Source organism: Rhipicephalus sanguineus, chromosome 4 (assembly GCF_013339695.2).
Source record: "Rhipicephalus sanguineus isolate Rsan-2018 chromosome 4, BIME_Rsan_1.4, whole genome shotgun sequence".
Classification (NCBI taxonomy): domain Eukaryota; kingdom Metazoa; phylum Arthropoda; class Arachnida; order Ixodida; family Ixodidae; genus Rhipicephalus; species Rhipicephalus sanguineus.
In genome coordinates this window covers 165176457-165193633 of record NC_051179.1, presented here as the reverse complement: position 1 = coordinate 165193633, position 17177 = coordinate 165176457, and the positions used below count along the sequence as shown (strand labels likewise).

The window sequence follows — 17177 nt, the reverse complement described above, 5'->3', positions numbered from 1 at the left end:
CTTTGGAGTTGATTTTCTGTTCTATTTATAAACCTATGATGGTAAAAATAACAAAATTAGTTACCAAAGTACAATTTATTAACCAAAATTGATTCATTATTTCACTTCTTTCTCCTTTTAAAAGTAAAAGCCTAAATCAGCATCTAACCCCCAAAAATGGGATTGTTAAGAATTCGCAATTGTGAAATCGATCACGCAATGTATATCTATTAGCACAAATGTAGAAGTCGCTTGCACTACCAGAAAGTGCACTTCTTCCGCGGGTTCATGGGTGTCCCCGAAGGGCAGGCGAACGCCGCGGAGAATTGTGGCATGTTCATGAGTGGCACTAAACAGCGGGATCGGCTCGGCGCATACCGATCCCCGATTAAGGGTTCCTGCTCGCACCACTGCACGCAACGGCTGATAAAGAAGATCTGCTCGGCCGTCATGTTGAGGCCCGACAGCTCGATGTCCCGCTCTGGCGGGGGCAACGAGGCGAAGGCCGCGTACGCGGTCAGGGTGCCCACGAAGTCGGCCAAGTTCTCCGAGTCCAGCGTGTCGTTTACCATCTCCTGTTCGGACCTCATCCTTAGCTGCAATTAAAGTTCAAGGCAAACGTCTATAAGCGAGTTCAAAGCTCATGATTTACGAAGGTAGAAATTAAGGTGGGAGGTTTTACGTTAACATAGTCAACTCTGGTGCTGTAGACTGTTACCCTGGCCTATCTCTAAGGTACCTATTTCAAATTTGAAAAAAAAAAACAGCATAAGAAAGCAGGATTTACACAGTTCAGAAAACACGCCACAAGATACATAACCTCATATGTGTAAGGACCACGACCCAGTTGGACACGCGCATATTGCTCAATATACAACCATGCCAAGCTGTTTTCAGAAGTAGTTCCTTTAAACACAGCGATTGCTAAACGTAACCTATACATATTATATATTTTACAACGAGCGTATACTGGAGGAGTCACATTGTACTAAATGCTCCCCGTGTTTTCTAAATACTCGCAAATAAAGTTCATTTTCCTTCTGCATACGTGAAATACTCATTACCGACAACTTGCCCTATGTACCCTTCTAGAGGATGCCCGAAAATTACTTTAAATTTTACTTGTAGTTGTGGTACGTATAACGCGAAAAGTAACTCGCCTATATTTCATTTCTGCCGCAAATTTTTCTGAACAGCAAACACTGCTCTTCTTCTTCGCCCGGTGCGCGGTATTGTATCCCTACTCAAGTTTTCTTGAAAAAACTTGTGATCGCACATTTTCGGCAGTTCATGCCTAATGCGTATCTCAACACCAGTTCGCAATCATTAGCCCTAGTTCAATTCTGTACAGCAGCTGTTGCATTTCTTCCCCAATTCCAGTCGACCTCTCCGATTGTAGATGTGCTTCAGACGATCATTGTCAGCACACAAGCTGTATTGTTGCTCGCGTTAGTTCTTCTGGCACGACGGGCTCGCTTCACTTACGTGTCGCGGAGAACTAACGGCAAGTTTTCTATAGCTGGCCGCCTTCGTGAGCTTTGGTGGCGGCTTGCATGGGGTGAATCGTGAATATCAGGTTACAAAGGTACTCTACTGCAATGGTGTGCTTTGATTCGCTGATTACATTGCATTATTGAGCAACTGAAGGGGCAAACGGCACCTCATATTTACTGAATCGGACAAGAAAAGAAGAACGGTAGGTCTGAAATTTAATATGAAGAAAACTAATGTGCAACAATCTCGCAATAGAGCAGCTATTTGCGATAGGTAGCGAGGCACTGGAAATAGTAAAGGAATACGTCTACGTAGGGCAGGTAGTGACCGCAGAGCTGAACCATGAGACTGAACTACACAGAAGAATAAGAATGGAGTGGAGCACATTCGGCCTGGTACTCTCAAATCACGAATGTTAGTTTACCAGTATACCTCGAGGGGAAAGTATATAACAGCTGCATTTTACCGGTACTTACCTAGGGAGCAGAGACCTGGAGACTTACAAAGAGGATTGAACTTAGATTGAGGACGATGCAGCGAGCAGTGGAAAGGAAAATGATAAGTATAACCTTAATGTACAAGACGAGAGCAGAGTGGGTCGGGAACAAAAGGGGGTTAATTGCATCTTAGTCGCAATCAAGAAGAAAATAAATTGTGGGACCCTTAAGCCTCGCCTTGCAGAGTTGAACACGATAGCGAAATCCAGCCCCTAGTGTGCACTTCAACCACCAAGTGCATACTTATTAATGTGCGTTGTTACACACACACACACACGCACACAGACACACACACGCGCGCGCGCGATGTATCTATAGTGATCGTACAGGTTTTCGATCTAAAGCACTTCCCTGTACTAGAGCGGAGACATGTTTCTCACAATGCCTCACAGATAGCAGCACATTATCTCATTTGCTTGATATGTTTTCTGCTAGATGGACATGGTTGTGCATTTTTGGAGCTGTTTGCAAGTTTATGTGTGTTTTTAGCAGCGATGGCTGCATTATCCAGGCTTTTTTCGAAGCATGGCGTCGCGCGAAAAATGCAGCTCTATGGCCTCGCCAATGCGCCTACAAATCGCCGAATGGGCTCATTTTCGTCGTGACACCTGCCGAACAAAATGCGTTGAAACAACTCCTTCCACTACATGGCATTTATGTAGTGCTTTTTGCGAAGCAGTTGCAAGTAACATTGTGGCTTTGTGGTAGGACACCTGCTTGCCACGCAAACGGCCCGAATTCGATCCTCAATAGGGCCGGAGATTTTTATTGTTTATTTTATTTTTTGCATCTTTCTCTATCTTTCGGTCACGGACGATTTGTCGCTCACAAGCGACGCCGTCACCGACGGCGGAATTTTTGCGAAACGAGCTCTCTAACGCTATCGCATTTAAATGCGCATGGGCAAGGCATGTAGCGCGTAGGCCAGATAACCGCTGGTCATTAAAAGCAAGAGGCTTGGATTCGAAGAGAATGCTGATACATTAGGGCGAGAGAGAAAGCTAGGTGGCCAGATGAGATTAAGTTCGCGGGTATAACGCGCTCGCAACAAGCGCAGGGCCGGGTTGATTGACGGAACGTGGGAGAGGCCATTTCCCTGAATTTGGCGCAGTCAGGCTAGTCATGATGATGATGATGTATTGAGTGTGCTCCACACTCGCGACCGCTTGGAGCGATGCGTTAGGGTCCAGTGAGCAACATATCCGAACTGACCTTTTCAGGATATGAATCAGCACGCTCTGATGCAATTTGTACATTGCTCAGTTTTTCAAGAGGGCTATGCATGTCCACTTTGGCGGTATCAAAACTAATCGCTTCGTTACTCCAGGGTTGGTATTCTTGGCCCCACTTTGCGCCGCTTCCCACTATTGGTGGTGCCTTCTGCCTATGGCGCAACAGCTTCGTGGCCTTCGTCAAGAAGCTATTTCCCCAAGCCTACTGCGACTGTACCCTGACCTTTTATCGATTCTTTCAGCTGAAGTATTCCTTGGAGCAGGTGAATTATTTTAAGAATGCTTTTGTCCTTACTTGGCGATCACTGATTAGCGTGGGAAGCTGTGTTTTGGCCTGCCTGGTTTTGGAAGGATGATGCTTGGGCTGTAATTTCCAATATTGCCACCTACTTGCGCACAATATTGACGCTTCATTCATTTTTTATCTGTGAGAATGTAATGTATAGTTGGGAGCAATATGACCGGGAACACCGGCCTCATGTTATAGTCAACGATTACTTCTAATGCAGCGATATCAAAGGAACGTACTGAAATTCAGGAGAAAGCTTTCCGCTTGAGAATTTAGTGTTAAGGACACTTTTGCGCTGGTGAAATGGGTTTGGCCGCTGCGACCTTTAAAAACTAATTTCGGTGTTGCATCTCACATTACTCACGACTGTACATATGCATGCCCACCCGTTTCATTATAAATCGTTTCAGATTTACTGATGTCTATGAAATATCAACTCTACATAATCTACACGTCTCATCGTATACGTAATTTTATGTGTAGTCTGAAATGATTGTTGCTTTGTTATTTTCACTAATGCTATGTGACTGAAGGCTGTGTTTTGCGATCGTCGTAGCTGTCTGGATATATGAAAATATTCCATACAGGTGTTATTGATGTTAATCGTCACTGTAATCATATATTTTCAAGACTGCTTTCTGACACTTGCAAAATACAACTGTACTCCATTCATATGGCCATGCAAGCAGCTGTAAACATTTGCTAACTAAATCGACATGTTTGCACGTGCACCGCCATAGGTGGTACTTTTTCCCTGCAATGCGAGATCTTTAATTCAAAACGCTGACACGGTGAGAAGAACGGTGGTGGCGAGTGGCCAAGCAAATGGCTCCTTCGTAATTGCCCCCGCTTCTCCTTTTCAATCTTGATTCGTCTCCATAGCAACCGAGTTTGCCAAATCGCGACTGTTGTGAAAGTAAGCAGAACGTTGCAGTGCTTCATTGCCACGTTACATCATTGGCTGGAAAAAGCGAAGCAAGCCGTCCTTCCTTCCCAATTTTATTTTACTACTATTTTATTATTTTGTCATTTAATTATCTTGCATGCACGGTAGCACCATTTTATTCGCAAAGTGGCATAATTTGAATCGTCCCTCATTGAACATGACTACCTATGTAGCCTGAAGGCTGCTTGCGTACTGCTAGTTTGGCTGTCAGTCACACCTGCAATTCTTTGATGGCAAAACGTTCCTTGAGGGAGTACACAAAAGAGTTGCCGATTAGAAACATAGCGCATATACTCACAGCAGCTCTATGTGATCGTCGTATGCAGAATGTTCTATTGGTGTACTCCTCTCCGATCTGTTCCGTTCTCCAGGGATCGAAGTGGCTTCTCTCGTCGTAATTGGAGCCCTGAACGTCATAGCCATGCATGATTTCGTGGCCCATTATCTGCCAAAAAAAGCATATCCCGATTTATGTGCGAGGAAGCGGTTAAAACGCAATGCGGGATACTTTAAATGAGACCAACAATTTCCAGACGCTTGGCCTGCTTTCGTGATGCGGGATCTCCGTGGTTTTGAAAAAGCACGCACGCACATGTACAGATATTTTACTTTCTACGGCAAAATACTCCGGGATGTGCACCGATTCAAAGTTTATCACTTTGTTACTGAAAATCCCATTCTAACGTGCGAGAGCGACCACGTTCCCTGAATGCTCGGTGCGAACTATGTCGATATCACCCGGATCGTTGCATTATTATTCGATTACGAGCGCGCGAAATAACGAGCCACTTATCGCATTTCGAGTAATGCGGATGCCATTTGATACCGAGCCCTCCACTTTCTCCATAAAAGGATCTTCTCCCAAGATGCTAATTAAAAATGTAATAATAAGTCGTTTTTTAATTCTTAATTCTAATGTAGCTTGACCAACGACAAAATATTTCCGCAGCGACGTATAGCTCGTACGTGAAGACGAAAGGTACCAGAATATTACCTTTTTATGAAGAGATTTGGAGGACGCTTAGGTTTCGACTTTGCGATTAGAACTCGACAGCATTTTGAGGCCCCGTTCGTCTAACCTTCTCATTCTCTTGCCATGCTTGGCTTGTCGCTCGTCACCATCCGCCATGCCATGAGGGAAGGAACGGCTTGTGCACTTGACATCGGCCGGTGTAAACTCGTCTTGGGCGCCAAGCGCAATTACAGTTGCGAAAGCAGTACGAGCATCTACGGATTCGTTAATTCTGAGGCTGAGCGATGGCTACGATGGCTATAAATTATAGTTCAGCCATTTGTATTGCTTTCGAGCTTTTCACCATTAACTGGTTATGCATGTGGCATGTTTTGGTGCCGAGTGTAATTATTCGCTTCTGTCACGCAACATGACATCTTTTAAGGCGCGTTCTCACTTGTCCTATAAGGAGGGCGAAAGCGGCAAAACTCACCGGAAGTTCACTCGCTTCGCCGCCTAAGCGACTGCAAAATCACGCGGCGAGCCCGATGCGATTAAATCGGTCGGATGTCTCATTTTTCGCCACACGAAAGCCGATCGCTTTTCCGCTTCACGGGAAGCCATACTTTGGCAGCACTAGCTTAAACCACGTAATGTAAACAACGGCCGGCGGCAAATTCAACATGGCGGCCAGAGCTTCGGCGGCGGCTCGCATCGACGCAATTGCAGACTACCCGTGCAACATGACAAAACTCACAGCCTCGACAAGGACGCGTTCTTCGAGAGCCTGGTTTGGATTAAGATTGCCGAGAAGACTGGAATTCCCAGAAATTAAAGCAGCAACAAGTCGGCGTGTCCCAACGCATCTCGCTTTTGCACTGCCGGGTGAATCCGCGGCCGCCGCTGCTGCCGTGCAGCAAGTTTCTGCTGGTGCATCTCCCGAAACAACGGTTTGAAAAGGTGAAAGCTGTTTCTTTTCCGTGTTTTGCATGCATTACTTGAATTCGGTAAGGAAATAAATGCTCAGCTTGAACGGGCAAAATAGAATGAATTCTCGAAGTGGTAAAGGCGGTGGCGACTGCATGCAGGAGGGGCAGAACAAATGTGAACGTTTTCGACACGCGCGAACGCGGTTTTCCGGCCGCTCCGGCGTTTTAGCTTTCTCCTCGATTCTCAAGTGTGAATGTGCCATTAGCGTGACTCCTAGCCCAAATTGACGATTGTATAGTGTCTTCTTGCGAAGTAGTTTCATGCAGTGGCGTGGCCGTGTGGTAAAATACTTGAGAGAGACGCAGAATACATGGGTTCAATTTCGTCCCGAGCCCTGGTTTTCAATTTATACATCCATCCGGCTTTTTTGCTAACAACCAACGCCGCTGACGCCACCCTGACACCTCATTTTCTGCGCCATCGGCTCTTTACCGTTATCGCGTTAAAAATCAATATTTTCTAAACACAACAGCCAGCATATGCGAGACAACACGTAATAATATAAGTGATTATTTTTCGGAGTCGCGTGAGCACATACCCCCAATACCTCTCTTTACACACACAAAATAACGCGGCTACAGCTGTGGTTATCGGGTACCAGGAACTCACCGTCCCAATGCCACCGTAGTTCAGGGCGGGCGGGCTATCGAAGAAAAAGAACGGAGGCTGCAGCATCGCTGTCGGGATGATTATGGAGTTGAAGTGTACAGAGTACTCAGCGTCCACTTCCGCTTCGTCGTACAGCCATGTATGTTGGTCGGCCCATTGTTGGTGACGCGAGAGCGAGAGTGCTTTCCTCCACGACGCAAAGAACCTATTCGGAAGCACGTCCGGCAGCGGAGCTGTAGCGCGAGATAAACAAAAAATACGGACCATATAAGCCTTCTCACTCCCCAATTTGCCTATCATGGTGTCGAATGTGTACCTTTCTGTTCAACTTTATACAGGCTTGTCGTAAAGAGACGCACGATGCACGCTGAAATATACCACAAGCAGGACCCGCGCATCCCCTGCCATATAGATTATGAAAAGAAACATTCATAGTGGAGCCTAGTAGCATAAACAATTCGAGCATCATTTAAATTTGATTAGGCGTTTCATTCGAGAATTTGGTACTTGAATTTCGGGAACAGTTTAATTTGTTCCTCGTACGGATACGTAGTAGGTTTCAACGTTCAAGTACCTTCATATATGTGTAAGGGAGGGTAACAATCATAGGTCTCTCATAAGAAACCAAGCTATGCGCATGAGCATGCTTTCGGACGCTCTGGCATCGGGAGCCACCGTTGCGACGCAGGGTCGCTAACTGTTCAGCAAACGCATTGACCATTTCTGTTCAGTTTCTCGCTCTTTTGATTAAAAAGTAACATTACATTCCTAAATATCCAAAAGATAGTACTCCTAAAGCATTTCACGGCAATTTTAATCGCTGTAAGTGCGAAAAAACACAGAGAAGCCACTGAGAAGGTTGTCACCATAAAGCTCCTCCACGTAGGCGGGGTCCAATCGGCGACCCGGGCTCCCCACGTGTTGCTGCACCCTATCGATCTTCTTGAGGGCAATGATTCTTGCCTTGCCTGTCAGCCAAAGCGATGCAACCAAGGCTTTTCGGAAGGCCGCGATGATCGTGGTCAACAAACTCTGGGCCTCTCGTACCATTTCCGGTTTGACGACTGTTGCCGAGAAGAAAATTCGGGCACCCAATAAATTACCAAAACACAGCTTCTTGTCGTGTATGTTCGCTTTATATGCTCAGCTTGCAAACAAGGTGACGTGTGGTTTACCCGAATTATGCACGCTTACAATAGACCAAAGCCGGCACAGTGCACACTATTTTACGAGTACTTCGCCTGTTGTAAACGGTTTTGGTCCTCAACGGCAGTATTGGTGATGTTTAGCGCAAGGTGGAGGCTTGAAGCAGTGACAAATCACTGAACAGAGAATCTCGCTGGAATCAACACTTCAACAAGTCGACATGTGCTCCAGCAGGGTACACATTTGGGATGCTCAGTTCGTGATTACAATTAGCAAAACAGCGCTGAAACGATGGGACGAAGAAATGACAGAGACCACGCCGCTGACTAACGACCACAACTGGTTGTTAGTCGGCGCCGGGGCCTGTGTCCTTTCTCTGTCCTTTCGTTTGAGCGCCGTGTTTCTACTTGTGAGATGTGCTCGTCAGATCAGCCACTCGGATTTCTCGTCATTTATTGTATTGGTGGCGTGATGCGAAACGTCGAACACGGGATGTCACCGGCGCGCGAACATTTCAACACGGCGGCGCTTGTCTTCGTTACGGAAGCGATGACCTCCCTTGGCAACGTTTTAATGCACGGCTTTTTCACCCTCCCGTATTCGCCAAGAGAAAAGAGAAGAAGAATAAGCTTGCACGTAGAGAATGAAAAAAGAGAAAGAAAGAAAGGACAGTGGGGTCGAGGAGATAAACAGGAGGGAGTGACAAAGCCAGTGCCGGAGCTGCACGCAAAGAGAGGAACCAAGGGGAACCACTTGCGTTCGGCTCTTTACGAGTGCGATGAGAAACTGCGAATGAGAAAACATTTTAGATGCGAAGCAGCTTTTGCTCGGGGCTGTGTCCGGCGTCGGCGGTGGTGTCCGCACGCCACTCCGCATGCGCCTACTCTCTCTCCCACTCTCCTCCTTTACGCAGGCGTTCGGTCGCCTTCTCTCCTCTCCTCCACCGCGCGAGAGCCGCGGCGCAGCCTCTCCTCCCACGTGATGCAGCCGCGCCGCAGCCAAATACAGCCTGTAACCCACTCTCTCCTCTTCCTCCCCCATTTCATGTGTATATAAGCGTGCGCGCTCGGTCGGCTTCCATCATTCTCGCTTCGCTCCCGTTCAGATGAGTTGTAACGTCAACGTCGGCGCCACTCGTTCACTCGACGCTAACGGAAAACAACACACAAACACAACGTAGTGATAACACAAGCACTAAATACAAACCTTCACACACTAACGGAAACGCCGAGTGAAGGCAACGGAAACTTGGTTTGCGCCCCCACTGCTGCTTCGCATTCCCTCATGGTTCCCTTGATTAAGAGATGGTGTAATTTTTTTAAAGTATCAATAGAACATTTGCCCGGACTAAATACTCGCCCTTTTATAAGAAGCGTTGCATGTAAGCAATTCATCGTGAACAGTTGTCTTTATACTTCTAGGAATGCTATGATACGTGACAATATGACTAATAGGTAAGTATGTAAACGTACTCGTTTGCAGGAATGGGCTCACTACTGCCAGCTTCATGACTTCGAGGACTTCATCGTAGCAGGCTTCTCTCGCAGTCTTTTTGCCCAACAGCAGTGTTGGCTCCGTGTAGCGCACCAGCTGTCGGAACATGCTCCAAGCGATCAGGTAGCGCAGTCCCTCGACGCCCACGGAATGGTGATTGATCAGATCGACAAGAATGTCCAGGACGTATTTCTGGTACGCGATCGTGTTGCTCCCGTTGTAGGTGTTACTGGTATACTTGGCAAATACGGTAGACCACTTCGCTGTCGAACACGGAAAGAAGAGCACGTCAAGTGTTAGGTGTTCGCGATAAATATGTTGCGCACAACGCAGAAAAAAAAAACAAGTTTAAGAGAAAAATCATTCGCTCCGTAGGACTGTGCCGACTACGCCTTGCATTAATTACCTTCTAATATTCGCCAATAGCTGTAAAAACCACATACGTCGACTCTTCTAGATAAGCCCAAGGACGAGGGCCGATTATGCCAAGAGGGACGGTCTTGTGGAATTTTTTTATAAGGAACGCACAGGGTAGTCGGTACCGTGGTTCTTTTCTTTCTTTTTTTGGTTCCGAGTGTCTTAAGATAGGATAAGTACCTGAGCTTGGCAAATATGGACGTGAAGCTTTTCAAGCGAAGCTTGTATTGACTAACACGTGAAGATGGCGACGGTGGTGTTCCGAAAAACCCAAGATACCAGAAGAAACCTTCCTCATCCATATTTTACGCGCACCAAGGAAATAATAACTAAAATAAATAATTTTTCAGTCCATGACAGGGGCTTGAATCTAGCTTCCCCTGGTCCGTAAGCGAGTGCCTCATCCACTAGGCCGCGCGCCCATGGTTCCCCAATGTGAATTGAACTGAAGCATGTGAAAGCATCAACAAGGAAGATGTCGTATGGTCCGCCGCGGTGGTGTACTCTATCAATCAAATCAAATCAATCAAATTTTATTTTTCTTTCCTTTGAAAGAGAAGGAGGCGGGACTAAAAGCCGCGATTACGGCTTGACAGTGGTCCCTGCCTCCTTGTTTCTTGGCATGGCACAGCATGAGGGTGGATACATGGTGTATACATTGTGCATAGCGCACTGTTTACAATACTGTTTTTCGGAAATAAAGTAAAGGGTACATTGCAATACAGAAGAAAAGATTACACAATGTGCTCTAACGAAAATATGAAGTGACACTGTAAAAATAACACAATTACAAAGTAAAAAGAAAAACTCAAACATACTTAAATGGACATTTGCATTACAGAACAGAATATAGTAATAATTTCATAATACACAGTTAACAACAACGCACCAGTGCATGTAATATCCGTGGCTAGTGGCTACGCTGCTCGGCTGCTCACCCGAACGTCGCGGCTTCGAACCCGGCCGTGGCGGTCGCATTTCTATGGAGGCGAAACGCTAGAGGCCCGTGTACTGTGCGATGTCAGTGCACGTTAAAAAAAGACCAGATGGTCTGAATTTCCGTAGTCCTTCACTACGGCGTGCTTCATTATCATATCGTGGTTTTGGCACGTTAAACGCCAGATATTATTATTAAGCTGCAGTGTGCACAAATGTGAAGAGAACCGTCAATAGGCAGCTTCGAAAATTATTTTATTACTTAAAACAAAAAAAATGTTACAATAAAACTTGCCACATAAGAACTATTCATTTCCTTTCGATTGAGGTATAAAGCGGATTTTTATTTGGGGCACCACGTGGTGTAAATTGCGTCAACTATTGTCAACTGAAATGAAGATTCTACAAACTTCAGCTGCGTGAAAATATTTTTAACGCCAAATATACCTTCCGTAACCTAACTTTTGATTGCTGCGACGTTCATACATAGCGCAATATTGCAACAAAAATGCAAAAATAAAAGATTTTGGCAAGTTTCTGGAGGCGTATATGGCGGAGAAATAGTAATAATATTATTGAGCTTCGGAAACGTTTCACAAACGCCTTTGCCTAATATAATCCAAATGTGGTAACTAAGCGAAAAACAATACTCTCAGAATAAGTTTTCAGACAAAGATCAATGAGGCGACATTACGCAAAATTTGGAAGGCTCGCACGTGACCAAACATTTTTTTCTCTCCGACACATTCCAGGAGTTCACAGTTTTCAACGTAGTAAATCCGACTATTTTTTGGAAAACATTTGAGATGGGCGCCAAAATGTGGGGGCGTTTGGCGTGGAATGAACCAATGTCGATTCAGACCCAGAACAGTGATCCAAGGATGGCCGCAACCTATAACGCTTACGTCATAGCAAGTAGGGAGTGGGCAGTGCGAAATAAATGAATCAATAAATTAAGAAATAAAGAATGCAAGAAAGGGAGAGAGAAAAGCCGTAGATCAGGGTGATAACTACTCAAGTTCAGCATTACTATTAGCCTTATGGTGGCTCACGTTGATATTCACTTCTCACAGATAATTCAACGCACTGGCGTTTATAGGGGTGCATTTAGCCTCCCCCCCCCCACGCAAATTTTAAAAGGAAAGACTTCATAAAAATATCTCGTGTGAGTTATATCTTTCAATAAAAATGGCTTCATTGGATTGCAATCACTGATAAATCGTATGTGAAGGTAAGAGATCAAAATGCGTTTCGTAGAGCACCGCTAATAAGGATGAAAGAGGGACTAGTTGGTACGTCTTCATCTTGTGATGCGCCGTCAGTTATGACACGGACCGAAAAAAAGAAAGATAACACATGGTGATTAACCTCTATGTGACTGCCCTTTACAGAATTCCAAGGGTCGTTATATTCCCAGAAGGATGGTATTTCCGTAGGGTCTCTTATAGCACCTGCAGTTTCAGATCGGTATATGGCCGACGGAAACAGATCTCTGGAACCGCTTCTTCGAGAACGATGTGTTTCTGCCTGCTTTAGGTACGTATCTTCATTGCGCCCCTATGGAAGAACAACATAGTCCTTCAACGAACGTTTTATCCTTGTTCGAAAGCCAACTAGAAGGGCTCGAATTTATGTTGGAATCCCCTACCGACGGTGTTCCACATCTCTTCGACGTTAAAATTTTAATTTTGAACAAGCATCATATGCGCTGGGCATATAATCCTAGGGGAGATAAGGAACTACTTAGGTTCGAGTCTGGGCAGTCCAAACTGGCAAAAAGATGTGTAGCTTTGCTTTGTGTGCAGCTAGCTATCAAGCAGTCTTTCTTTCACATGGTACCGGCCAGCCTTGAAGCACAAATTATCAGGTTGAAAAAGGCGTCCTTTTCGGATAAGGTTGTTTGTCCAGTTGCTGAAAAGGCCCTTGCAATCGTCACCACTCGTAAGAGGGAACAAACCTCGAGGCCTGTAGTGGGAGCTTGGAAAGACCGGTTGTCATCCCTTACATCCATAATTTCTCTCGCAGAATTAAGAATGTAATGTCGAAGTTTGACGTACGTGATGTTCTTAAAGCGCCAAATAAGCTAAAATGGCTTTGCAGAAGAGTCAATAAATGTGAAAGCGGAAGGAGGGAAAATGGCTGCAGTGTTAAGCACAAAAACATATTTGTGGAATGCTGAGAGGCTGTTGTGTATGGCACTCCCCTCTCGTGTAATAGGAAGTACGTAGGCCCGACAGGAAGATGTATTAATGAGAGTTCTAAAGAGCATAATAACTCTGTTTCGCAGTTGACGCACCTAGGCCATTTGGCTTCTCTCTGCGCAAAATGTAAGTGCACGGCGATTATTCATGACACAAAACTTTTGGCGTGCTTTTTCGAGCAGACAGAGAGGGAAATTACCGAAGCGTTTTATGTTCACATCAGCGAAGGGTGCGTTGGCACTCACTACGATCGTGTTCTGTCAAAAAGACATTAAGTTTTTGGAGGCAACCACGTTGCTGCATACGTAACTCACGACACGTGTCGCTGGCGCTTTTTGACAGGCTGATATGCTTTCTTTTTTTGCGTACCATTTCTTTATTACTTAATTCGCCCCCCTTTTCGTGTTCCTCGTTTCTTTCTCTTACATAAGCCTGTCCATTCTCAAAATAAAGTAGTAGTTAGGTTGAGCAGCACCCTGTGTTGTCTCTCGTTTTTTCGGTCCGTGTCATACCTGGCATCACAAGATGTAGAGCACCGATTATGCGATTATTGGCGTTTAAGCGCGTTCGCATCCTGATAGAAATAGCTACTTATACGCTAACGGACATGCATCGACTCACTCAGATTCACTCAGACTCAGATCGAGCTGTGAGTCTGAGTGAGTCCCAGTAAGTAATATTTAGGTGAGTCTGAGTCCGAGTGAGCCCTAAGGGCAAAATATATTACATGAGTGAGTCCGAGTGAGCGCCACATTTTTTGCCGACCTATGGGACAGGCACGGCCGTGCAAAGCTTCGCTTGCCCCCATTCTTCTCAGGGCTCCTAAATTTTTCATTCTGAAAAAAACGACATGAACTCATCTGAAAGGGTCTGTGTGTGATATGCTGAAAATGAAATGGTACCGAGTGCCTATAAAACGGCAATAATACGTTCAGTCTTCCATAAATAGATAGCTAAATGGCGCGCCTACACCCTTTCATGGAGTAGACAAGTGCACCAATGAAATTTCTCCAACCGTTCGTGTTTCGCTAATGCCATCATTGTGCGAGTTACTATAAACTACCAAATGAAACGAACAGTTGCTCGATTATAAGTAAAATCGAGTACCATCAGTTCGCTGCCAACAACGAAGATGTGCAGAATAATAACATTAGCACAGGTAGCAAACCTGAAATAGGATAATGAGCAGAAGAGGATCATTAGGGCAAATATAAAGCAACAGTCAGATATGCTCATTCCTGACGATGTAGGCACAGCACGCGAATGTAGGAAAAAAATGAGTGAATACAGAAAGGGTGGTGTTCAAGCGTTAAAAAGCAAAGGTTGGCGATGCTGTTCTAATTTTAATGGGTCGATCTGGAAGGCAAAAGTGGTTTACCATTTGTTGGCTCATACATACAGCAAACATAGGTAGGTGCGATAAAAATCACCGAATCAAGAAACGGCAACTTGTCACCATTTGACAGTTCATACGTGATAAGTAGCGGCTGCAAATACTCGCTGAGAACTGCCAGCGTATCAGAAAAAAATAAACACTCGTGAAGCATCTGCCACATTTAACAAGCAGTAAAATTTGATCGACATGGTGGTAAGCGTTAAACATTGCAGGGTCGTCAAGATTGTTGAACAAGGCGCTAGCGCAATGAGCAAGAAAAATGTCACTGACAGTGGGCGCTAAACCGGGCCAATAAACACTCCACTTTTATGTATGCACTTATTGTAATTGCATCACACAAAGGTGGCCTTCAAACAAAAAGTAAGCGAGCGCTTCACAGCGTTTTTTCTATTCTGTTTTCTTTTTTGTTCGAGATTTGCACGCTGTGCTATGCACACTGAGGAACCACAACCAATTCTCCCAAACTTCTATTCTTCTATTCATTCCTGTACCAGAGGTACGACTGAGCATAAAGTGTTCGGCATTGTCACACGCGGCAGAATTCGCTAAAAGTACAGAAAATGTTTTTTTTTTTGTTCTGTGACAGCCCCGCTTCAGAGAAAATATACCTGAAATACAGCTTTTAACAGTAGACACCAACATATATCGGTTTTCTGGAACACCATCGGTGATATTGTTCACGCATCATTTACAACTCTAGATTGTGTTCAAACGTAAGTCGGCGAAACTACCGATAAGGCTACACACCTGGTGTCACGTGTGGATCGGTCATGTGCCCCAGTCCACGAATGGTTCCAGACAACATGGGGGCTTCTTTCGGAGTGCGTCTTTTGACCACTGTGTGAACTGCGGCAGTAAATAATAGAGCACACAGTTACCAAGACTGAAGATATCCCAAAACGTAATCATTCGAGTCACAACACCGTTATGTAGAAAGAAAATGCTAGTGAAACCCTCAAGAGAAGCACGGTGCAAGACGTTGGTTCCCTCATCGCACCGCTGAGCTGTCCATCTAAAAGTAAAGTATGACAAGCGAACGAGAAGGCGAAGGGAACGGTGCCCAATACCCCTATTGCGTTCCATTCTTGACGTCGAAGCTCAAGCGTCTGGCAGTATTTTTTTCGTCCGGCTTTGATACCTTTGTAGCGAAGCCTTGGAACTGCGTAAAGGGTTGCGCTCTCCAGCGTCTTCTAGTGAGTCGTCCTTTTCGGCTCCTCCTGAAAGAACGCCACTCGCGCGAGAGTTCGTGTTTTGGCTTTACTGCCGTCATTGCGTATTGTCCCTGAGTGCTTGTCAAATAAACGCCTTAAAGGGGTCATGAAGCACCCCTTGGACTTGTTGAATAAAAACATCCTGCGGAAAGCTGACACAGCTTTGAACTGCTCAGCCAAATATTGCAGTCGTGCGCGCCGCGTAAAGGCTGCAAGCGGAACGCGAAGTTGCTGTTTTCTCAGGCGCCCTCTTCTCAAACAGAGGCCGGTTCTCACTCTCGTCGGTAGGCGGAGCGCCTGCCGGTTGACGTCGCGTATCTGCTTTTCCGCGTCGCAAAAGACATAGCATCCTCATTGTCTGATAGCCGACGTAAATCGAGAGCGGCGTTCAGATCAGATGTGCTTCTTTCCACGGGGTGCCGCCACTTGCCGGCGCCGCACTCCTCAGTCTGCTAACTTTACACGGTATAGCCACACCCGCGCACGCGAATCACAGCGGGAGAGCGATCGCGCTTCATGACGCGCGCTGACGTAACTTCTTTCCCCCGTGCCATCCCTCCCCGTGTAGCTTCCAGTGCGCTCATCAGGACGAGAAAAGAGAGAAAGCGCTGAGAGCGTGCGCCAAACCCCCGTAACTCCGCTCGTTCTTGACGGATTCGAGACATTTTTGCGGCAATCGATTCGGGAGGCAGTAAACTCTGATAATGAGGTCATTAGATCATTACTTGGAAAAGTGGTTCATGAACCCTTTAACACCTTCCCCTTCCTCATGGCCACATGTTCTAAATATAAATATACATACAATATACAGTTCTAAATACAATATACAGTTCTAAATATAAATGAACAAATATGTCGAAAGTGAACGAGTACGTGAGTTTTGATGAATAAGAACGATGTTTCTTACTCAGCAAAACAGGAGCACGCGCGGCATGTACACGCAGAGATGGTAAAGTTAACATTTATTAGAAATAGCTGACAAAAAAGCCAAGGAAAGTAGAGGGGATATCATATGTAGTAATTCGGACGTTGATGCGAAGAAAGTAAAGTGGACGAAAAGATAACTAGCCGCTGGCAGATACAGAACCTGCGGGCTTTTCGTCAACTTTCCTTTCCTCACATTCGCATCTTAATTAATAAACGTAACATTCCCTACGCTTTCCTTGGCTTTCTTGTGTGCTAGTTGTAATTATTAATCGTGGCGTTTTTTTTTTCAAAATGAGTCAAACGCAGTAACCGAAACTGTGCTAAATTTCACGGCAGCGTAAAGCACGCCTAAGTATCTTTAACTGCTAAAACAGTTGGAATTAAAATGGGCCAATTCCTGATTGTAACGTGAACTCAAAAAGCCAGTTTCTTATCAAAAATGAGCGAAATGCTGCACCTGT

General features: G+C 45.4%; 1 protein-coding gene across 1 annotated transcript; it reads right to left on the bottom strand.

Annotated features, from left to right (window-relative positions):
- Window positions 1-236: 236 nt before the first annotated feature.
- LOC119391814 (neprilysin-3) lies at window positions 237-15383 on the bottom strand. The gene is made up of 6 exons (XM_037659462.1): window positions 15326-15383; window positions 9607-9891; window positions 7855-8052; window positions 6989-7221; window positions 4736-4882; window positions 237-575 (listed from the first exon to the last, which is right to left on the bottom strand). Exons 1-6 carry the CDS (start codon window positions 15381-15383, stop codon window positions 237-239), a joined length of 1260 nt encoding a protein of 419 aa, XP_037515390.1.
- Between the last annotated feature and the right edge of the window lie 1794 nt (window positions 15384-17177).